Raw genomic sequence first — 25,056 nt, 5'->3', positions numbered from 1 at the left:
ACATAAAGATAAAGATTCACAGTGAAAATATGCAAGGTTATAATCACAATCAGAGATAATTAAAGGGACTGCTCATGCAGTGCTTCCCACAATAACACTGCATCAATGAATTACCATTTAATTGCATGTTGATACAATCAATGCTGCTGTGACAGTTAGCTTGGCGCTAGCAGAAGGGGAAAATTATCATGCATTTCTTCACTATAATGGAAGGAAACTGTAAAAGAAGACATCTGCCTTTTAAAATAAGTGGCAACTGTTCTTGGAAAATGATTGCTGCCATCATGCCATTACAGCTGTCTGAAAAACTTTTTGTGGACTTGATGCAAATTCTGACACTGTTTTGAAATCTTTATTCTCTGCAATAGTCATTCCGTCATTCTGTAATACCTCCTCTGCTGTTACTGGTAGATTTAGCTGTTACTGTGCTAGATTTAGAATAAACAGGCCTCAAATCCAAACACAGAAAACGAAGAGGTGGGACTCTGGTGTGGTGGTTATCAGTGTCACCGCAGAGCATAAATGTTCTGGGTTGGTACCTGCGAGTCTGCTGGGGCCTATAAACAGATGAACCAACTAAATATCTGTTTACGTCTGCCAAAGCAGATGTGTTTTTTTTTATGAATCTTTATTGATCAAAACTTCGATAGCTCCAGTTTTCAGCTTTTAATTGACAATTTTCTGTGTCGAAGGTATCCCAGTTATATAGACAGTACATTAACTCTACATAACCTTCATTATCATGTCACACCCTTCCTCTGACAATCTTCTCAATGACCCGAGAAAGAAGTGGAGCTTTAATGAAGTCAGGGTCTGCGAATGCATGAATAGCACTGGACTCCCATTTGAATTAAATCTATTCATCCATGCCAGTGTGATTTCTCTGTGGTACTGAGGAAACCGAAGGCCCTCTGAGTCGTGACATTTGTGCCATGGCTGGTGGAGCAGGCTGGGAGGTGAACACCCATCTGCCTATATCCCTGACCACAAATTCCAAACCCATTGCAATACACAGACTTTGCCTGGAATGAGAAAGATAAGGGGAAAGGAAATCACAGTGTAATAGGTTTGTGACCAGGTGTTTTAGCAGACATGTATACATGTGTCTATTTGAAAGAAAAGCAAAAACACATTTCTTACAAGCAAACACTGTTATTTTTCCACATACACCAACAAAAGAGCATCCAGATTCACTTCCTGCAGTGCACCTGTGACACACAGTCTCTGGGGCGTATTTTATGATTACATAATAATCTTTACTTAAATCCATTTCTTGCATGGGAATTAGTATCAGTGTCACACGATTCTAATTTCAGAAGTCTCTCGACATACTAAAGTAATCCCTCCCAGATTTCAATATTAATTTGTCATGTGTATTCAAAGAGAGCCTTGCACGCTTTGAAAATGAGCTGAGAACAAACCAAGAGACTTTGCTGACAACAGAGAAGGGATTTAAATGATTTTAGACAGGGGGAGGTCAAACTGTGAAACCCCCACCAGGACTGACGCAAGTTCATAAGACAGATGTGCAATGTGCAAAGCAGATCTCCAGCAATTAAGACAAGAGAAAATAGCACATCAGAGATATAAGAGATGTTCTCGAGGCTGATTTCATTGCTCAAATGTCAAGGTACTGATTATGAGAAAGAACTGCAGCACAATGCTGAAAACACAGTTTTATACACTGTAGTCCATGCGCTATTAGTATTATTAATAAAGTGGACCTATCCTACTTTTTTCCTATTTTCTGTCATAACTATGAGCTAAAACTCAAGAGCAAAAATTTATTATAAAACTAGCTTAAAGGGAGAGGTTAAACTCAGCAGCTTCACCAAGTCCCATTGTCAGATAAATACAGACTAGTTATTATAGAATCTGCACAATTACTCTAGCAAAGAATAAAAATAGGGAGCTGGGAACGAGCTTGATATGCACCTTTTACACTCTTATTAAACATCATTCACACCACAAATCACCAGACTACACAAAGCATCAAGTCCAAATTGCAGCTCATTATCATTTTGTTGAAGGACTGCTGTGTTAACTCGTATAGTAAATCTGAAATCTGACAGTTTAAGCCAAGATAATGATCAATAGTCAAAGCCTACTGCTGTGCTCCCATACTATTTAATTAATCACTGTGCAATGTTTCAATGGAGATTGTCTTTATTTTTAATTGAGGGCACAAAAGAGTTATTTAGTAGCTCCATTTCAAAAAAAACTGGTCAAATCTATTGTCTCGCTTTGTTTTTGTGCATTGTTTATTGTGTCAGTGGTCTCTGTGGTAATGCCATTTCTGCAAAGCTGTCGAATACATTGTAACTTAAAGCGAAACACTGATCAACACAGTCTTATTTGATAAATATAAAGTCACTTTCACTGGCTGATTAGCTTAGCACAGATGAAAAAAGCGACTATGTTGCAGAAAGCCCTGCTCCCAGTCTAAAAAAAAGAATCTAAAGAGTCCATAAAAAAATAACAAATTATTTTTCATGCACTATAGCTATCACACAGATGAGGTATAAATTGTTATTTTTGTAAGTTGCAGTACTTGTTTCCTTAGTCTTTGTGTAAACCCACAACTCATTTCTTTATATTTTTCCAGTAAATCTGGAAATAGGTGCAGCTATTTATCAAAATGTATGCAAAAATAAGGAGCATATGAGGGAAAAACAGAGTATGTAGAATCTAAAAAACTTGAAGGTGAATGTTTGGTATGATGACCTTTATTCTTCAACACAGCCTGAACTCCCTTAGGAAAGAGTTCTGTCATTTCTTTAAGTAGCTTTCAGGAATAGCTCTCCAAGCTTCTTGAAGGACATTCAAAGCTCTTCTTTAGATGTTGGCTACCTTTTCTTTTGTTTTCTTCTTCTAACGTAGTTTTCAGACAGTACTTCATGGCGAATCAAAATTTGATGGTACATTTCTGCGTACATTTTCCAAGTCCACAACACCACTGGCTGAAATGCTGCCTCCACCACATTTACACCTGGCTGAGTCTAACCTCAGCCTTTTCTCCCTGTTATTCATTAAGTATGGCTTCTGGACAGTCCCCCTTCCACTTACAGCATTTCTGGTGAGGCTCCAGTGAACAGGAGGTGGATCAACAGAAGGTCCAGATGTATCTCTCAGGTCTTGTGCCAGGCAAATTTGTTCCTATTTCTTCAGGACATAAGTTTCACATATTGTTTATCAGCTTCAGATTTTTAGGCCTGCAAGTTCTTTTTTTCTCTTTTGTCCAGTTTATTCGGTTTTGTTTTTCGAGATATGCCTTATGCATTTTCAAACTTTATGTACAGGAACTAAGCTGATCTTTTAAATTAAATTCTCAGTGGGAAAGCAAACAGAAGGTGTTGAGGATTGTGTAGTGAGGCAAAACTCACCTTAAATACTTCAATTTGAAGCCTGAACATTGCTTGATGTTACAGATCTTACTGTAATTGTCAGCGTTCATCCATCTCTGCCATCACTCCACCCACTTTTCTTTTTTTCCTAAACTGAGCTTCATTAAGAAAACAGACTGAGGTCCTAGGGTCACATCCCTGAATTGTTTGCCAACAGGTGGTGAGGTTGCTGCTCCTGCAGGGAGCGGCAGCTGTTCCCCATCGCTCACTCACCAAGGTCTTGCTGTTTCTGCCATCATTCGTGGAAACAAGGGCAGAGCTTGATGAGCCTCTGGAAAACTGATGGCAAACGCACCGGGAGACAGCTAAAATGGCAGGTATTAGTAGATTAGTGGCTCTTGTGTGTCATTAGCTAAGGTAATAATGGAAGGCTTTGTGGGAGGTTATGTTGTGTAATGATGCATATGATAGCATAAGCCCTTATTAAACTACATTTCAGGCCTATACTGACCCACATAAAATGTGTCATTTGATCAGTAAATGGCATCTAATCCATGGATTTTCTGATTACCACTTCCTGTGCGTTCTTGTGCGGACTGCAGCCGTCGGTTCTCTGCACACCTGTTAAATTGTAGGAATATTTAATCCACCTTTCTCAGAGGATACCATGAAGGGAATGTGTCCTTACATGCTCGTGGTTCCGTGGGAGGTTCCACTGCACAGTCACATAAATGGTTGTTCAGTGTAATCCAGCTCACGCACCTATGCAAACCTAACCATGCTGCAGTATAAGTCTCCCGTTTTGTTTTTTTTAATCTTAAAGAGCTTAACACAAAAACACAAAAGAGAAAGGAACAGGAAGGTATTTTATGGAAATACCCGCCACAGGCCACCTGTCATCCAGACAAATTGAACTGACGTAAAATATAAATAATTTACGCTGAACAACATAATCCAGAATCTGTTATGCTGTGCTACTTTACTTCCTCAAAACTTGAAATTAATAAAAGACATATTAATTCATAATAAGTTCATAATAAGTAGTCATACAATGTATAGTTGTGGTGTGCGTACAGTACACATCCTTTTCCTCAGATTTCCTGGATTACTATGAGATTGCCAAAAAACATGAACAGCTTCATTCTGACATACTGGCACATCCATTGGGAGATCCCCAGTGCCATCTGTAATGGCTGGTGGGGCTGGTGATAAGGAAAGTGAGTCTTTATCTCAGCCCAATTAGGCAGCTAATTGATTCAATACCAGTCATTTAGACCTCCTCCAGGCTCAGGATTGAGCACTTCAAGCCTTTGAAAAGACATCAGGTCCCCGCAGGGGAGCAACCAGGGAAAGATTGTGTTTGACCCTGCAAAGGAGGTAGATTATAATCTAGATTTAAATCCTCTAACTAGGAAGAAATGGGTAAATCTGACGAGAGATTCAACCCTTAATATTAACTGTCACTTTAATCTCTGACTAGTTTCATTGATTATAAGACAAAACTGTTTCATTTTAACTTCGCAGTGATCAATTAGCATTTTTTTAAAAGATATTAGAGTATTTTTATGGGTGTTTATTGGAATTATTGACCAATAGAATGTTAATAGTAATATAAAACATGATATGCTTCAAAATGTGTCTATTTTTGTGTGGGCTATTGGTTCCCAGCCAAGTGTAAAGTGGATGGAATGAGAGTTAGCGCCTCCAAGTCTGAGTCCATCGTTCTCAGCTGTAAAACGGTGGAGTGCCCCACTCCGGGTCAGGAACAAATTGCTCCCCTAAATGGAGGAGTTTGAGTATCTGCAGTGATGCGGTTGCTGTACTGGCCTGTTGAGGTACAGAGCGAGCAAAGTGTGAAAGCACTGTCAATTTACTGGTGAATCTACATTCCTACCTTTAACTATTACCATGAGCTGTGGGCAGAGATCATGATTACAAGCAGCAGAAACAAGCTTCCTCTGCAGGGTGGCTCAGCTCTGCGAGATAGGATGAAGGAGTCTGGTCATTCATCTTATCTCCTCCACATTGAACGAACCAGTTGGGTTGGTTCAGGTATCTGATCAGGATGCCTCTTGGGCGCCTCCTAAGTGAAGGGGAGGAGGCCCCAGGGGAGAATAACTCTTGGGAATTTCTTGGGGTCCCCCCTGGATGAGCTGGGAAAAGTGGCCCGGGAGAGGGAGGTCTGGGCTTCTTTGGCCTTATGACTCAAACATAGATAAATGGAGTGGAGACCAGAAAACACGGGAATGCATAGATTTTGAAAAATGCAAGACAATAGGGACAAAATTGCATACACAGCAATTTTGTCCCTATTGTCAACGTCTGTAACAAGTACCACCTATCATACATGCTTATTACAAACTGCACAATTACTATAAAACTATTTATAAAAGAGCACTGCAGATTAACACTTTCTCAAATCGAAATATTTAAACAAATTTTTATCCATTCTATTTTCTATAACACCTGGATTTTCCATGTAATCTATCTACATATTTCCATAATTCCATTGATGTGCGATCAGATTAGGTGCAGATCAGGATCAAACTGCAAAGTGGGACACTGCCCTTGATTGAGAATATGCTCTCTTAGTGTCCTTCTGAAAAAAGGATGAGCCTACTGAGCCTATACTTGCAACATAAGAACAGTGCTATTTACAGAGATGGAGGTGGCCTTTCATTTCCCACGGTGCTAATCCAGCACTGCCTCTGGCTTTCCATTTCACTTTTCTGAGGAGGCAAATAACTCTTTTTCTTGACATACTGAAAGCAGGCGATTCATTTGAGGTCAAATACAGGTTGGCTGCTAACAAAGGGATGATAAGCTTGACTTTTAATGCAAGACAAAGAGCAGGTACATGAAATTCATTGAGTCATAGAGATTTATGCAGCCCGTGACCTCAGCAAAGGGAACGTAATGAGCGTCAAGTTCATAAGTGGTATGCTCTTGGTTCTATCACGTAGGACAAAGCAGATATTATTCATAGGATGATGACATGGAGGAGACTGTGTGGAGCATCACATGGTCTCTAGTGGTTAGTCTAGTGGTTATGGAAATAAAGCAAATCTCAAAGAGATGCCATTTTAAACAATTTAGTCTGGGTATAATATTACAGTATTGTGGTCACATGTAAAGGCCTCATCCACACATACACTTAGTCTTGCTTCTTTAATGAAGACAACTTTTTCCCTTTACACACAAAGCTCGTGAGTAAAACATTTTAGATGCAGGTATCTTCAGAAACACAGAGAAGTGCAGGAAAATGTCGATGGCTGGAAAGCTGGTCACAACTGAAATAATCTGAAATGGTTCCCAAACGTTTTGAATTAGTTTCTAATCAAATGGTGTCTAGCTGTAACTCACCTCTTAAGTTAGATGTCTTTAGCTATTTCTGGGTGCAAACTCAAACAAAGACTGTGGCATCACTGAGAGTTAAAAACGGCCCCAATGCTTCCATCTCCAATAAAATGTTCAGTGTGGCTGTTGTCCCGCATGTTAGTTTAACTGAAAAAGAGGATTTATACAGTTTAACAGAGTAAGAACTTAGCAGGAGGTTAGCTTGTTGGATTTTTTGACAATATTAAATTACCTCTACAACTTTTGCATATTCACTGTTAACTACCGTGCCACTCACAGCTAAAACTGCTACCAAAGCCTACAACCATGGCCAAAGCTAATGGTACTTTTTTCTTCTTTCTACACACACTATTCCTACCGCTAGTTAGTCTCCCAAAGGCGAACTGTGTTTGCAAGACATTAATTTAGAAAACACACAGCAGATGTTTCAGATTTGGTTGAGCATCACATTTAATTTCTGGCTCAGGCTGATGTCAGTTTAATTTTGTGCAACACATAAGTGTCTCATACCACATCAAACACCTCCTATATATGTATTTGTATTCAACATGATAATGTTCTACAGCACAAATGTCTTTATATTCTCAGAGGGCACTTGCAGCAACATTTTAAATTGTCTATTTGAACTTCACGTGTCCTAGCGTTGGTGATCTGGCCTGAGCATCCCGCCACAATATAACTCACCCCTCATTCGGAGGTAATGAATGTGTGTGCGTGTGTCTGTGTGAGATGGAGAGAGAAATCTGGAAGAAGGACCCGGCCAAGCTCAAAGAACAGCATGTGAAGTGCCCTTAGATGCCACAAGAGCTCACTCTGAGCGAGGCGCCTGACGGGTGGCACATTTCCCAACGATGGGCATGATTTGAATGAAAAGTGGCAGGGTTGGAGATGGATTACCACAGGGAGGAGAAGGGAATTAATCCTCTAGCCACGCACGCACAAACGCATTAACACATGCAACAAATGTAGGGGATAATAATATACTTTCATCACAAACACGCTAAAGCCAGGAATACTTTCTCCCTGATTCTGTTTTAAACAAATGCAAGAAACACACTCAAGTGTTTGCTCCTACACAACACACCACAGTACATGAATGATGACACTGCCAGCCAGTGCTTTGTAGCACACTTTTTGCAGTGTCATTTGAAGGTCCCACACTTTCAAGTCTACCCAGGATGCTCCACCCCTCCTCCATCCCCTTTGCTCATATACTGATGTTTTTCCTGAAACATTAAAGTAGCTTATTGTTTCCTCTGTCCTTCCTTTCTTCCTGAACATATCAATTATTATCACGTCTTGACTCCAACTGGCCAAGTTTATAATGGCTTTAGATGTCAGGAAGCAGACTGTTTGGGTATGATTATTAATTTGCATCTACTTACCGTAGAAAGCTAGATTAATTAGTTTGGCCAATTTTATTTGCAACTAGTGCTCAAAAGACTTGTTAATTAGTCTTTTAAAAGCAAAAATACATATAATGTGAAGATGTGACCTTTTTTGTTGTAAATATATATCTTTGTATTTTTGGACTGTCAGAATGAACAAACTTGACATTTACATTTGACATTTTTGAAACATGCTATGAGTCTGATTGCATAGAAGTCTATGAGAAATTACTCTACAGCCACTTTGATGTAATGCAAGAGTAAAACCTTCCCAGCTGGTCGCAGTTGGTACTTTCTAGTCAAATTTTAGTACAGCAGGATATTCGTTTTGCAGATTAAGCTTCCATTTTGTGCAAAATAGACTATTAATCAGGGTATGAGTTAGTGCATGGGTACCCTGAGATTGACAAGTCACTAGTACAGGTAATCAGTATCCATTACGTTTTTTCCTAAATCTGTAAAACAGTGGTTATTAGATAATCAAACCAGAGGCTAAAGGTGAAAATTAGCCTTTGTTGTCTCAGCAGTGTAAAAGTCACACTCTATGCCGTCCTGTGAAAACTAAGTGCACCCCAGCTGCTTAAACAGGAATTAAGAGGGTAAGTAGCCAAGTGCTTCTTCATTAATTGATTATCAGCTAGTCTCACCATCTCTATAAAAGCAGAGGTGCTAGAATCTTCTCAGGAATGGATGTGCCAGGAAATTCACCCTGAAGTCAGACTGTGCAAAAAAACCCCAAGACCTACATTGCACAGTCTACAGGCCTCGGTTAGCATGTTCAGTGTTAAAGTTGATGACAATGCAATTACAAAAAAGTCTGAACAGGTATGGCTTGTTTTCAAGTATTGCCAAGAAAAAACTCTTCCCTCTAAAACATCTGGCTGCAGGGTTTTGGTTTGCATAGCTGCATCTGAACAAACACAAAGACCTCTGGAAAAGATGAGACCAAGGTGAAAATGCCACATTTAATAAAACCAAACACAGAATATCAGCACTAACACCTCATACCAACAGTCAGCACTTTGGTGAAAGGGCTGATCATTTGGCTTGTTTTGCATCCATAGGACCTGGGCGCTCAGTTATTGAGTCGACCACAAATTCCTCTGTATACTAAAAAATTCTGGAGTCAAATGTGATGCCATCAGTCCAACACCTAGAATTTGGAGAAAACTGGGTTATGCAACTGGACAATGAACCCAAGCATGACAGCAAAATTACAACAGAGTGGGTGAAAAATAAAAGAATCTAGGTGTGTAATGGCACAGTCACAAGTCCAGATCCCCAAAGACTGGAATACTGTGGTGATGATGTGAGATACTGATAAGCCAAGTTACTGTAAAGCTGATTTTAAGTGAATGCTGCTAAAGATGGTTCTGTAAGTTCTTGAATTCTTGAGGTGTACTCAGTTTTTCACAAGACTGCATAAAATCTACCTTTCTGTTCTTTCTACCTTGCTGCTAAAGCTTTCATTCCTGTGAAGAAAACTTGAAAAACATCTGATTATAAGCAGCACTCCACAACAGAAACCGCGCCAGGTTCAATAGTGATGTCTCCAAACGCGACTTACTGCTTTCTATCAGATGTATTTTACTGCTTTGGCCTGGATTGCTGCTAATTTAATTAACGTCAACAATCCAAAGATTTGTTACTTTATATAATTTTAAATAAGATTCCATCATTTTTGAATGTTACAAGGGACATTCAAGTGAGTTTCACTTGAGTTTAATAGTTTAATGCTGCATATTTATCTGGTTTACGCACATAAAAAATGGCAGAATTAACAATTAATACTACTTAAATCAAATGTAACATATGCCAAAAAAAGGCAAACATTTGTGCCAAATCAACGACAACAACATAGCTTTGTTGCATATTACAATATGTGTGTTTTAGGTGAACATCCATTCTTTATTATTCTACAGAAGCCCTGGCCTAACGTCTCCACACATGTCTGACATGAATATCGACATGCCTGAAATAAAACTCAGTGGACTGGGAAGTGACAAGTCCTAATTCTGCAGCTTGTGTTGTAGCCGCGTAAGTGGACTGGCTGGACTGGCCACCTCACCAAAGGTGCTAATGGTATTGACCACTTCATTGTGAGTTAGGGAAGGGCATTGCTAGAGCTGGCAGTAAACAACTCCAGACTGACAGGTCAGGGTGACTGTTGGCTTGATTGCTTTCATTACTCAAACACTGTCCAAAGTCTGACCCAGCATCAGCGCCCAGCTTCAGCACCCCCAAAAATGAATCAAAGCACCCCCAAAGATTTCTTACTTTTTTGACAATATTTGCTGTTTGTGTGACACACTGCTAAAAATATAAAAAAGCATACAGTACTTTGTTGAGACATAACATTTTAGTATAGATACCCCCCCCCCCAAAGCTGCATTTAACCTTCAGTTACTCTTTATATAGTTAGGTAGGAGTCAGACCATGTTTCTTTTTAGCTGAAAAACATTACACCAGGTAACCTGGGTGTAAAAAAAACAAAACAAAAAAACAAAACAAAAAAAACCTTTTCCGGCGATGTTTGCTACCCTACAATCTGTCCTACACTGTAGTAAAATCAGCGACATTTGACCATCCTGTTGCTCCCATTGAAATGTATACAGCCTATTTAAAACCTAAAACTTAAAATTGTCCGTAGCCTACTGTTGTTACCACTGTCCTGTTTTAAGGACAGTGGTAACTAACTAGCTAACTAACTAGCTAACTGACCGAATGCCCATTAACCTTAGAACTCCTGTTGTGTGTGTGTTTTGGGGCCACCCTGGGGCGCACACATGTCAGTGCGCCCCAGGGTGGCTGTGGCTACAATGTAGCTTGCCATCACCAGTGTGTGAATGTGTGTGTGAATGGGTGAATGACTGGATGTGTAAAGCTCTTTGGGGTCCTTAGGGACTAGTAAAGCGCTATACAAATACAGGCCATTTACCATTTTTTTTTGTACAGAGAGACAGCCAGTTCTGTTGGCTTCATCGGGTGATGGCCTCCAGCTCGCACTGGAACGGTTCGCAGCCGAGTGTGAAGCAGCGAGAATGAGGATCAGCACCTCCAAATCTGAGGCCATGGTTCTCAGCCGGAAAAGGGTGGAGTGCCCACTCCGGGTCGGGGATGAGTTCCTGCCCCAAGTGGAGGAGTTCAAGTATCTCGGGGTCTTGTTCGCGAGTGATGGGAGAAGGGAGCCGGAGATCGACAGACAGATTGGGGCTGCAGCTGCAGTGATGCAGACGCTGCACCGGTCCATCGTGGTGAAGAGGGAGCTGAGTGTAAAAGCGAAGCTCTCAATTTACCGGTCGATCTACGTCCCTACCCTCACCTATGGCGACGACCTGTGGGTAGTGACCGAAAGAACGAGATCGCGGACACAAGCGGCAGAAATGAGCTTCCTCCGAAGGGTGGCTGGCCTCTCCCTTAGAGATAGGGTGAGAAGTTCGGCCATCCGGGAGGGGCCGAACGAAAGGAGCCAGCTGAGGTGGTTCGGGCATCTGACAAGGATGCCCCCTGGGCGCCTCCTGGGTGAGGTGTTCCAGGCATATCCCACAGGACCCGGGGGCAGACCCAGGACACACTGGAGAGATTATATCTCTCGGCTGGCCTGGGAACGCCTTGGTGTTCCCCCGGATAAGCTGGAGGAGGTGGCTGGGGAGAGGGAGGTCTGGGCCTCTTTGCTTAGGCTGCTGCCCCCGCGACCCGGCCTCGGATAAAGCGGATGAAGATGGATGGATGGAGACAGCCAGGTTCATAATGGATATAAGGGAGTTTTTGGGGGTTTTTTTAAAAAAAGGAGCCACATTCAGGTAAAAGTGTAAAATCAAATGATCCGTCAATCAAGAATAATGTTGGATCAGTGTTTCAATATTTTTTTATATTGAATTTATATTGAATATTTTATATTTCTTTATACTTTTATTAGATGTTCATGTGGTTTGGTTATTTTCCTTTTGGTTGAAAGTAAACTGAGAGAGGACTTTTTGTTAGTGATCTTAATAGTATTTTTTTCATATTAATGTAATTTTTCATCTAATTGAATACAATCTATTTGTGTATGATTGTCAGTCCAAAGAGGAAGAGGAGAAAGAGGTGAATGTGAGGAGAAAGTACAAGGTCAGGAAGAACCAGGTAAGAAAACAGACAGGGAACAGTGACAGGCAAAACAGAAACTATTAAACTGACAAAGAGAAAAAACCTTATTTTACTCATACAGTCTGGAAGTTGTGTTCTCCCTATATTAAAGCTGCTATACAGAATCTGCAAAACAAACTGGTTTGAAACATTTTTGACCCTCTTTAACAACATTCCAACATAACATTATAATTGATCACGGAGATTAAAATTAATAATATATTTTTATGTGGTTCAGCCACAACTCTACTAAAACCTCAGCCAGTAATAGGTAGGCCAACTTTTGAACCATCCAGTTGTCTGTATGACTGCCGCTGTCACGGTCCTGGGTCGGATTGACCCAGCATTTTGAGTTTTTTTATGTCTTGGTTTATTTTTGAATTATGGATTGTTCTTTATGTTTCTCTGGTGCTTTGTTGGGTTTTATGACGAATCTGTGTTTCAGTTATTTTGGTGTGTTTTTGCATTATGGATTGTTTTCTTATTCTCTGGTAGGGCTTGTGGTGGTGATGATGATTATTAGTTTCATGTTTCTGTTTATCCGTGTTTAAGGATTTGTTGTTGCATGTATTGTTTGAGTTGCATGTGTTATATTCTGTCTGCGTCTTTGTTTAGTGGTTTCTTATTTTCTGTTTTATTGTGAAGGTCTGTCTCATGTGAGTGTGTTCAGTTCTACTGCTCCCCCTGTCTCGTTAGTCCAATTTCTCCCAGCTGTGTCTCCCTCCTGTTGCCCATTCCCTGATTACCACCCTGTGTATATTAGCCCTGTGTTTTCCTGCGCTCAGTGTCGCGTCGTACCCTCAGATCCTGCCTGTGTGTTCCAGTTAGTGGTTTCATGTTTGGTTTCTGTTCTGTTTTGTTTGGTGCCAGCAATAAAGCTGAGGTTTTCAGTTACATTTCCATCTCTGAGTCCTGCACTTGGATCCACACCTCCACCTGCCCGCACACAGAGCCCTGACAGCCGCAGTACGTGCGCCACATTTGCGCGCTATCAGAAAGTGCCAAACGGTGCCCTGGTGGAGTGAGGAGCTGTAAGGAGAAGTAGAGTGCTCTGTTTATATTCTAAAAATGTTTTAAGCTAGCTTGTTTCAGAGATTCTGTACAGCAGAATGTGCACACATACTTTTTATAGTGTGTACCACCTGATAAAAATGTCAAGCTCTCCTAAGTACCACTATGAAAGAATGAAACCCATAAATCTTACAGCACAAAATTAGTATTATTAAATTAGTAAAATTAGTGTCTGCAGTAAATATTTTTATTTGTAATAATTTATTCTGTTTTGGGAGTGTTTTTTTATGTATCTGTATTATATTATACATAAACATTAAAAGAGAATCTCTGTCCAAAAAATGCACTCAGTTTACTTTTTACTCACTATGAGCATCATTCACTATTCTCCCCCAGTAATTAAGGTTAGGATATGTATTTTTTCTTTTTATTCCAATCCATTCTTCTTTGGCAGCATTTAAATAACCTTTATCAGATTTGATGGTTTTGTTACAAACTTTTCAAAAAAGTGTTTTGCTTTTCTTTCACAAATGTGGGGATTAAATTGTGTTAAAATGTACAAAACAGTGATGTCATGTTTTGAGACAAGGACCCAAGGACAGAGAGACTTGATGAATTTAAGAATCCTATGATTTATCTTGCCTGGCTGGGCAGCTCTCTGGGTGCGCAGCACCCCCAAAGCTCTAATCCTAGAATCGCCCCTGGCTGCAACAATGAGTGATGTCACTGTGAAGATCAAAAATCTAACAGTTGTTTTTTTGTGCTCCTAGTTTGATCATCATGGGAAGGAAAGAATAAAGAACTAAGAGCTAAGTTTGTTGTTTGATGCAAAGGCTGCGAGGAAAATGGAGCAAGGCTGTTGCATATGAAAAAAAGGGCAACAAAACAAAGACTCTCATAGAATATTCATCAATTCTGCTCCTACACTACAGCTTTAATAAGGAGAAAAACAAACCCAATCAGCCCCACATCAGCGGTTATGAACAACAATATAATCGCTACATTATATATGAAAACGGAGAAATTATCATATCATCCATATCACTGTGATCCAGCAGCACCTACTATGGCAGCAGGAGAATAGTGTATATGTAACCTCTAAAACACTGGTGTGTGCTTTCTCTAATATCAAATCAAACAGATTTCATCAGCACGGGCACATTCATAAAAGATAATCGTGCACGGGAAATAAATAGAGAAAAGCTTTTTCATTACCTCCTCATCACATATAGATCAAACATTTATTACCCTTGATCAAACATTCATTACCCCGTGCATTTAAAAAAGTAAGTAGACAGAGCTCACATTACTCACTGTCAACACGGTCTGCACTTTCATTGTGTTTTTATCTTTCTAGTATCAGAATTAGTAACACTTTAATCAGTCTGGCAATAAGTATACACGAGTATGTTTAACAGAAAGAAATTGAAAGAAAAACATGCATTGAATATTTTATAATCTGCATACAGAAACCACTCAAAAGGTTTCACTTTCTTTCCCTTCAGCCTATGGCCCAACAAAGCAGCTGTTCTGATTTCTTTAGACTGAACCTGGCCATTGGCATGTGTCCTCCTCAGCTCCAGCCGTCATTATCCATCTTCATCTCTCCCTCCATCTGAGCAGATAGCTCGCTCTTCCTCCACTTCCTCTTCACCTATTCTGTCTGTAACAATCCTCACTTGTGTTCACTGCAGTGAACCCAGTAGTCCTGCAGTAGACCTCGACCGTTGGAAGCAATAAAAAACAAACGCACAAGTGATTTAAATTTTTTTTTTTTTTTTGCATTAAAGCACCAGGAGGCACCTACTGCAAGGTCTAATCATATTTACAGCAATCTATCAAAATATATTTATTTCACCTGTCGATACAAATGCTTCCAAACGTCTTTACCTCCTTTTAAGCACCTGTCTCTTTAAAGTTTTTGGCTTTTTGTTTAATTTTACTCATGTTGGAAGAAATATTATACACTACTAAATATATTTTTGTGTTGTTTTATATACTAAATGCTAATTTGTGTGACTAATTAGTGAAATCTTGTTCAGATTTGATTTGATACTAATGAATGTATGTGTCACAGGTTTTATTGACAGCTTACGTGTGCATGTTGAAGCTTATTTTATTAAGAGAATATTCAAAAACTAAGAGTGGACGTAAAGGAAACGTTATACAGTAGATGCTTCACCAAAATTTTGCACTAACTGTTTGGGAATTACACATTGTTTTATACAGAGTCTCTATTTTCAGAGTCTTAAAATGAACTTGACAAGCTAACATAATTTTACATATAAGAACTCTTTTTAATCATCTTTGCATTCAGTGACTGTCTGACATCTGTGATGCTCTGCCAGGCTTTTACTGCAGCCACTTTCAGCTCCTGTTTGTTTGTGGGTCTCTGTGCCTTCATTTTGTCTTCAGCATGACCTTTCCGTTTTTTGCCTTGAGAAACTCTCGGGTTACTATTACAGTATACTTTGGGCCATTATCCATTTGTACTGTGAAGCCCAATTAGTTTTGCAGCATTTAGCTGAATCTGAGCAGAGATTATATCCCTGTACACTTCAAAATTCACCCTACTGCTTCTATCAGTAGTCACATCATCGATGAACATTAGTGGCAGCCATACATGACAATGCCACAACACTGCTTCCACCATGTTTGAATAATCTTCACCTCATGAGCTGTTCCTTCCTGTTCTCTATGCTTTGGTTTTCCCATCATTTTGATACTGGTTACTCTTGGTTTCATCTTGACAAAGATTTATTTATTTATTTTCATAACTGTGCAGACTCTTTTCGATGCTTTCTGGCAACGTTTAATCTGGCCTTCTTGTTCTTGAGTGTAACCAGTGGTTTGGACCATGTAAACAGACACCCTGTTGTGTGTTTACAAGGCCAAAGATCATCTACCAATTGGCAAGTCCGTGGTTGGCTCCCTTCCTGCATGTGAGTTTGTGAATATTACATTAAAAGTGCTTATGCACAGAGAAAAGCACATAAGCGATTGAAGATTGTGGTAAAAAGTGCTTTGGTTGATCAAATAGAGCAGAAAGACATAATTAGGGATGGGTATCGTTTAGGTTTTATCTGATACTGGTGCCAAATCGGTACTTTTGAAACGGTGCCGGTGCTCAAACAGTGCTCAAACCAGTGCTTAAAGAATGGAGAACACAAAATTGGTCCAAAAACCTCTCATGTTCAGCTGTTTTTTGTAAAAAGATAACAATGTTAGCCTTTTCTGCAGCTATGGGGCATATATGGTATCACTCTTGGCTGGAAGCAGTGCTTAAACAATGGAAAAAACACAAACTTTGTCCAAAAACCTCTCATGTTTAACTGTTTTCCACTTTTTCTTTGGTCATTTTAGCCTTTTTGGCCAGGGTGAAGGGAATATCTGCCATCAAACAAGAAGACAGCTGCATGTAGCTACGAAGGTGTTTGCTAGTTCACCTTACATGCATTAATGTAATAACGTGGTTAGCCTACTCAACGTAAATTACACACGAACAACATTTAGCTACTCACGCAGAAAAGAACGGCTGCTGCTGCTGCTGCCATCATCATCCGTCATCATTTCTGCTACACTGGCAGGGCTAGGGGCCAGGACTCTCCTCTTCGTGTTTTTGGGGGATGTTGCATAACAGGCAACCCACCCGCAGTAGATGCGCTCGGTGTGAGGTCTCGCAGCAAGCTATCAAATACGGCGCATTTCTGGGCTTTTAAAAAAACCGCTATGCGTCGCCAGGTGTTTCATCGGATTCTTGGTGTTACCTCCTTTGACAGTATCACAGTATCAGCTTAAAGCACTTGTTGCAGGCTGCTGAGTTTGCATATTTTGCTGTGAAGTACAGCCAGACTTTTGACCGCTTCGCCTTGGACATTTTTAATCTGTAGCTCTGCTCTAAAAGAACGTACGTACCTGGACCCGCCTACTATCCTCGGAAATGTAAAATGATTGGCTAGAAGTGTATCACAGCTCAGGAAAAAAAAAGCACCGAAATAAAGCACCGAAATGTGCGCTGCTTTTCGGTCTGGTTACTACCGTTTATGTCAGAACCGGTGCCATCATGGCACCGGACACCGGTACCCATCCCTACATATAATTATAGTTTATTTTTACTATTACATTCACAATTGGGATAAGCTTAAAGGCAATCTTACAAATTTAAAACAAGATGCTTGACAGACAGCTTGCATGTGTGCGTATGGGGAAAAAACCCCTGCAACAACACAGAAATGGAATTTAAAAACAAGAAGCATCACAGAGCAGCGGCAGAGTGACGCGGCTGTCACTCATGGAGACCTGCGTAGTAGCTGCTCTTCATCATGACTCTGAGAACATGGGAAGCTGGCGCACAGACAGTGCTGCCAGACCCAATAACGTAAACATAATGAGCTGTAGTGTTTGGAGGGAACAGCCAAGTGTTAGTTTCTGCACCCTCCGCACCAGCTTGTGAGCTTCTCCCGTTGCCTGGCCTTGAGCATGGTTAGATAACACTGCATTAGATAACGGTGCACAAAACTTAAGAAAATGCCTGTTGGCTTCTTTCAGCACACATTATCAACAACAAAAGGCAACAAACAAAACTTATGACGAAAACTTGCTCTGATTTGGATTCTTTTATCTTACTTTTATTCTCTTATTCACCTTGTTGCAAAAAAAAAAAGTTATGCTTGTTATACAGGAGAAGAAATATAAGAAGCTAAGAGATGCACATGTCCTCATTATGAGATGCTATGATAAAAAACAATGTTTAAAGCTCACATAGTTTCAGGTAAACTATGAAATTCAAAGATTCCTGTGAGTTATTCTGTCTCACAGCAAAACAAAAACCGGCAACGTAATTTCACCAACAACGGCATGCTTGCATTTTTCACTCAAGCAAGAATATGGTTAAAAATAGCTACTAGTAAAACGTGTCTTTGCATAATAATGGCTACTTGCTCCTTTGAGAAGGTAAATGAAAGCAGCTCCTAGACTCCCTGTTCTCTTTTTATGCAGATGATGATGCTGTCTGGGGAGACTGTCATTACAATAGCGATGGTGTGATTTTGCAGCTGTTTTTATTTATTTATTTTTTTGAAAGAATAGCTGAGTATGGGCGTAAAATAAAAGGAGGGTGTCGTGAGGTGAATAGGGCGCCAATGTCGTAGAGTAGTGTAATGAAAGAGTAGGTGAAGCAAGAGGACAGATAAGCAGGGAGGCTATAAACAGTGAGATATAATACAATGACAATGTAAGAAGATAGCAAGAAGAAACTGAGGGAAAGAAGGGAAGTGGTTAAAAAATAAATAAATAGAGACAGTACTGCACCTTTTTGCAGACTCATGTCTACCATGCGAGGTTCGGCCAGCTCCAGGAAGAAGTTCTTGTTTTTCTCATACTCCTCATCATCAATTATTTTCACGTGAACAAATTTGCTGCAAGAGGGAGGAGGGGAGGAGGAAGGGGGGGGGCGTGAGAGAAAAAAGGACAGAAAAGGAGAGAGAGGGGAAAGAGAAGAAGAAAAAGGTTAATTTGTGATGGAGGGACACAGGAAGTGTGCTGTAAGTAGGATTAATAATCAGCATGGAAGAAAGGTTAGGAGGTGGAAGGTCAGCTTGCTTTGGACCAGCCTGTCTGTCAGCAGCTGGACATGACACACACACTGGTTTCAGTGAGCTCATTGGCTACAACGGGTGTCATGACAACCACATTTATCACGTCGCCAGACACAAGTGGAACGAGTACGAGGGAGGTGGGGGACGTTGAGAAGCACTCCACGGCAGGGCAGATAAAAAGAGCACAATGAACTGAAAACAGCAGCGTGTAATCACTCGGGTTGTAAAATGTGTAAACGAACATTTCGCAAGGGCAAGAAGGTGAATGAAGGATAAATGAAAAAAACTGCCACTACTACCTAAATTGATTTTTGCGGCTCAGTGTTTCAGCCAGAACCCCTTTAAACGAGATGGCCGGCTGGACACAGCGAGAGCTCGGCCACCTCTCGAGGCACAGACGTGGCAGAGGAAAGAGAGAAGCAGCTCGTTGCTGAGTTCACTGCTCCGGTTTGGGGAGAACACCCCTTTAATGAAGTGGAATGTCTGGAGGGCTCAGGCTCCTTCTCTGGAAAAGGACTGCTTGTGACTTCATCACACAGAAAAAGCTCAATATGGCACCTCAGCCCCAGCAGCGTTCTCACCACTGATCGCCCTAATTGATCTTTATAAAGAGTTATCGACAAGCGCAGGCAATTAAGTGGTCAGTAGGTACCCAGATGCCTCAGTGACTTGCCATATCGCAGCACGAAGCTCCTCGAGGAAAAGCTCTGTTGGATTCAACGGGATTCACGAAAACAGCTCATCGCACATTGTCTGGTGCTGGAAAATATAAGCAAATTCAAGTCTTGCTGCATTCACTACATCAAGGCCTTAAAAGCATTCCCTGCAAGCACAGACAGGTCAACAATACTCAACGGCGACGCTGCCGCCCCTCAGATAGGGATGACACACTTCATTATGCGTCTGACATCTTCACAGGAAGACGCTTTTCGTCTTGATCGGCCAAAAAACACAATTTTCCGCATGTTATTTAGGGAAAGTACTTGGAGAGCAGGGGTTCAGCTAGTAAGATAAGTAGCAGGGAAGCATTCATTATGGATAGCTGCTCATGTATCAAGTCAAAAAGCAGCTCCCTCTCCCAAAATCCCGCTGATGTACTTCCAGCACCATGACATGTAGCGCCGCTTGTGTCAGTCAAAGCACTGACACGCACAGAAGTCTGCCGCACAAACCAGCATGCTGCACACATGCCACGCATATAAAACTCCTAATCCGAGCATCTCGAGAGGAATGAAAATGCATAAGTAACCTTGCTGTAATGTATAGCCAAATTCCTGTCTCTGCCCGGGGTATTTTCTAGATCTGAATTTGAATTGCTGCGGGGTGTGAGCCTACAGTTTCAACCTGTTAGCACAAAGAAGATCCATGTTTGTCTTTCCCCCTCTCCTTTCACATTAGATCAGCAGGTGAGACGTCTCCAGTGCTGTGAAAAGCGCCTCAGTTGTCATCAGGACTGAAAGAAGAAAGACCTGGAGTCTGATGAGCAAGTGGAACACGGCAAACACACACACACACACACACACACACACACACGGCCTGGCTGCTGTAGGCAACGGTAATCTGGCCTGACATTCACAGCGAAGCTACAAATGCAGCCTCTCGATTAATCTAATCCCACATGCAAAAACCCCAAAACAGCTACATAGTTAATGACGCTGAGTAAAAATGAGCTACAGGACCCAGATTCCCAACTTTCTCTACGCACTTACTACAGTTTTCAAGCCAAGATGCTATCCTTGCTCTTAGATCCTTAGGTTAATTTAGAAATAGGCAACAAGTAATTAGACAAGTGAATTTTTTTATGCCTTAAACCTAAAAGAGTCACATTAGACACAATAATCTTAAAGTTATTGGATTTCTGCACTGCTTAAACCTAATATAGTAGAAAATCATCTGGAAAAAAAAATCATATTTAATTTTCCATGAGTTTGACCAACCTGACAAGGGACTGATGCCAATGAAAATGATCTTCTAATAATAAATGACCATATTAGTGTTATTGAATAACTTCTCAAAGAATGAGTCACATTTAGCAGGCAAATGAGTAAATGAGATCACAAAATTAATTTCTTTTTGTTTGTGTTGATAACAGAGTAAGCATCATGCTTTTGGAGCCTCTTCAACTGAAGTCAATAATAACCTTTCTGCATATTGGATACTACACTCCTGCAAACCCAATAGGCTCTGGTTTTAGGCTTTTAAAAATCTAGGCCAGGGGTCTCTAACTCCAGGCCTCGAAGGGCCAGTGTCCTGCAGTTTTTAGATGTGTCCTTGATCCAACACAGCTGATTCAAATGGCTAAATTCAAATGGCCTCAACATGTCTTGAAGTTCTCCAGAGGCCTGGTAATGAACTAATCATTTGATTCAGGTGTGGAGACCCAAAACCTGCAGGACACCGGCACTTGAGGCCTGGAGTTGGAGACCCCTGATCTAGGCAATGAAAGGAGATTTTATCCAATCACAAGCCTGTTTAGACAAGATCAGTACAAACCATAATATATCCTTCAGCATAAATTAGTACAAAGAGGAAAGAACATGAAGAAAGAAAGACTTTGTAGTGCGGTGGGTTAAGTAGCGGACTTTCACCTGGAAGAATGGGGTTCATTTCAGAACATGTGTTCATATGCCCAGGCTCGTCTGGTGGGAGTGTTTTATCTATGTTTTGGCCTATAGGATTGCTGCAACTTTTAAATGGCAAATGTTGAGGCTCATTGGTTGAGGCTCAAGAAGTAGCGCCCCCTGTATTAGAGTTTGCAGGGATGGTAATAGCATAGGACGAAGGTAAAGGGGCAGCTATGGACTATGGTTCACTCCTCTGCGAAGTTATACACTTTTCTCACCTGCTGGTTTAAAAAACTAAAAACATTTGTTTTTTATTGTAAAAGACTGTGGTTTGGTTTTAAACACACACCTTCACATCAGTAATGCTTTATGTTGACAAGTTAGAAGTGACAGCCCTGTCTCACTAATGCCACAACCTAGTGTGTCACGCACCACCGCCAAAGGACACCTTGTGCGTAAGCGAGACACAGTGAGCAAGTGAGAAAAAGAAGAGGAAGGGTGAGAAGATGAGAGATAATAGAAAAGGAGTCCATACAATAAGTCCTTATTATAAGTTTGTATATGACTGGTGGCAAAAAAAAGGAAAAGAAAATATCTGTGTCCTGCAGTGTTCCCTTTTTCTAATTTAGAGTAATATTCACACCCATGGCACACACTTCACAAAGCATCGCAATCATAACTGCCGACAGGCTAAATATAATCACGCACAAACCTATACAGTGCTTAACAAATTTATGTAAACATCTGTCGTTAAAACAAGACAACAAATGTTTTGGAAATCTGTCAAAAACTCAGTCATGTCCAGAGGGCCGGCTCAAAATTTGGTTATAACAACATTAATTCGGTTTTGTTATTTGCAAAATAAATACCATTATTTTTAGTTCTGAACAAGTCAGAAATGAATCATACATAACATTCAGCCACTAAAATGACTCACACAAACAATTAATTTTGGTAAGTAATTTGGCATTATAATAAAAAATAATAATAACACACTCGACTATTTTTATATGCATTTTTTGCAAAATGGTAAATTTGAAAATTCATGGATAGCATTAAAAATGTCATTCAGATTAAAAGACTAGCACACACTAGTAGGTTAAACATTATTTTGGTAATTACCAATACTGTAGGACAGCTGTGGCATAAACCTTAAACTGGGTGGGGTTTAATAAATTTGTTAGACACTGTGCATGACATGAGATTTGTCTGTGAAAATTGTCAATAATTCGTTCATTCAGGCAGGTTGATACAGTTTGTGTGAGTGCATTGTCAAACATCTGCTGTGCACACTGACGCAAACCAGAGTGTTTAAAGAGAAGTTTTAATATCGCCTTTATCTACAGGGAGTGGTGTAACAGCAAAGCTTTGGATTGATGTGTTGACATAAAAGACACAGAGGGTTTGATAAAGTGATACAGTATACACAGACACACAAAGTACTGTAAGCTTCTGCTGCTCTGGTTTTATTTATAGTTTTTTGATACATTTTTTGAGTATGAGCTGCTGTGATATTAGTTTTTCGGAGGTGTAACAGGTATTTTCATGAACCAGTTGAGATGTGATTATCTAAACACTTATCTTTAGTCAATCTTTATGCAGTTAGCTTGACATGCACATTACAAAGGAGAAAAAAAGCAGCAGAAGTACAAAGACAAATGCATAGTGTTGATATGCAATTTCATATTAGTAATTTACTATATTTACTGACATGTAACAGAGAAATATGTGTGCAAAATACCAAGAAACAACAATTCCATCTATTAAATATATTAAATGACATGAGAAAATGGTACATGGCTTCAAATGAAGCTGCATGACATGGAAGTAAATAGTGGATGTTATTCTACCTTTAGTTATAAAAACAGGCTAATAGTGATAACACAGGGACAAAGGTGGCAGATGGTGGCTTTACACATTAGCACAGGATGCTATAGCTTAATATACAGTAGTGTGCAGCAGTCTTGAGCCACCCCTCATTTCTTTCTATTTTGCTGCTAAGGAGCCGGACTTTTTTAACCTCCTAGGACCTGGCGTCCACATGTGTGGACATCACATTTTGGGTTGTCTAGACCAAAATACTAAATTTTGCTCTACAAGTGCCTGATTATAATTATACTGATTATACGAGGACATTATACTGTCACTGTTCTATCGAAATTTAAAGGAAATGTCCTCATGTGGATCTCATTGTTCTCAGAAAATACAAAATCAGGTTAAAAATAATTAAATTAATCTTTGTTTTTACATTCATCAGGTCCCAATCAGTCCAAAGAGCAAAGAGACATTAAAAATGCATGCCATGAAAGAGCTCAGGTTTTAGGAGGTTGTGATCTTGAGCGGTAGTTCTTCAGGCTTTTTGAAGCATTTTTTCTTTGGACATTGTCGGCCTTTTCACTCATTTTCATTCCAGTCCTTGTACATGATCATTTTCAGAGGAATGTTTTTTTGTTAAGCCACTCAATACTGACCTATGAATCATTCAAGCATAAAAAAGGCACCTAACTCAAGTGATGCACCAGTATTGTGCCTGTATATTACAGTCAAAGAAACAATTTTAAATGTTATCTTTTGGCACTTTGTTACCAGCAGCCTGCTGCAAAAATGTATAATTTGGTCCCTTTTGTTTAACTGAATCAATGAAAAATGACAAAGGTAACACAGCTTGACAAGCATAAACAAATATTTTTGCCCCAACAAGGTGATTCTTAAAGAGATAACAGCCAGTATATCTCAGTATACAGTATATCTCTGCATGGTGTGTAGTGTGTGCTTCAAAAATATTATGAAACTGGTCAAGTGGAGGACAAAAAACAGTGGCAGTCCTGAAAAAAAAAAAAACTATCTAGAGTAGATGAGTTTCAGAACAGTATCTGAAAGGTATGTCCTCGATGGGGAAAAAATCCAGCAAAGACCTGACACAGGACCTGACAGTTGCATCTGGCCCTTTAGTTGATCCATATACTGTTCACTGAAATGGTCTCAGTGGAAGCATGGCTGTCAAGAAGCCTTTTTTAAGGAAGGAGAAAAGGGAGAAAAGGCTGAGGAGTGCCAAATTACACAAGAACTGGGCTGAAATTCACAGGTAACAGGACTTATGGAGTGATGAATAATTTGAAATCCAAATTGTCAATATGCAGGAGAGAGTTACAACTGTGTACAGCCATCTCTAAAACACGGTGGAGGTTCTGTCATAATTCTTGGCTGCTTTTTAGCGAGCGCTGAAGAGATCATACGAACACAGAAACATACAATCAGATATATTAATCCACCATCTAGAAAGCATCCGATTGGCATTTTCATACTGGCAGAGCACTTAAATATTATAGAGAAGGCAAATTTACTGATGAGCAGGATCTGAAGGTTTATGTATATGGTGGGGGAAAAAATTAAGTAAATATTAATAAGCAGTTTAATGTCAGTCAGAAAGGCTCTACTTTTGGTACATGACTGCGAGCTGCGAGGCTAGAGCAGGATAGAACTTATGACTCAGGAAACAAAGTTTCTGTACTTCCTGTAACTCTCAACAGATTGTGGTTCTGCACTGTACTTACAGTAGAAAGGCAAGTAAGCAAGACAGTCATTAAGTATATTACCTATGATGCCAAACTAATCCTTCAATGATGCTATCTGTAGCAAGTGGCTTTGATCCTTGTACCCCCTTACT

The 25,056-nt window shown here is 40.1% G+C and overlaps 1 protein-coding gene across 3 annotated transcripts in view; it reads right to left on the bottom strand.

Annotated features, from left to right (window-relative positions):
* The window catches only part of slc8a3 (solute carrier family 8 member 3), a 130,542-nt gene that overhangs the window by 22,838 nt on the left and 82,648 nt on the right, over positions 1-25,056 (bottom strand). For all 3 annotated transcript variants that reach the window (XM_085257699.1, XM_085257700.1, XM_085257701.1), the window contains exon 3: positions 18,539-18,645. In XM_085257699.1, the coding sequence (XP_085113825.1) occupies positions 18,539-18,645 (107 nt within the window). The remainder of the gene's footprint in view (positions 1-18,538; positions 18,646-25,056) is intronic.

This window comes from Mchenga conophoros, linkage group LG19, assembly GCF_057382185.1.
Source record: "Mchenga conophoros isolate Kocher_MC1m ecotype Shallow Benthic linkage group LG19, M_conophoros_male_GT1.1, whole genome shotgun sequence".
Taxonomy (NCBI): Eukaryota; Metazoa; Chordata; class Actinopteri; order Cichliformes; family Cichlidae; genus Mchenga; species Mchenga conophoros.
Note: the sequence above shows the minus strand (reverse complement) of the source record. Positions and strands in the feature narration are given on the sequence as shown.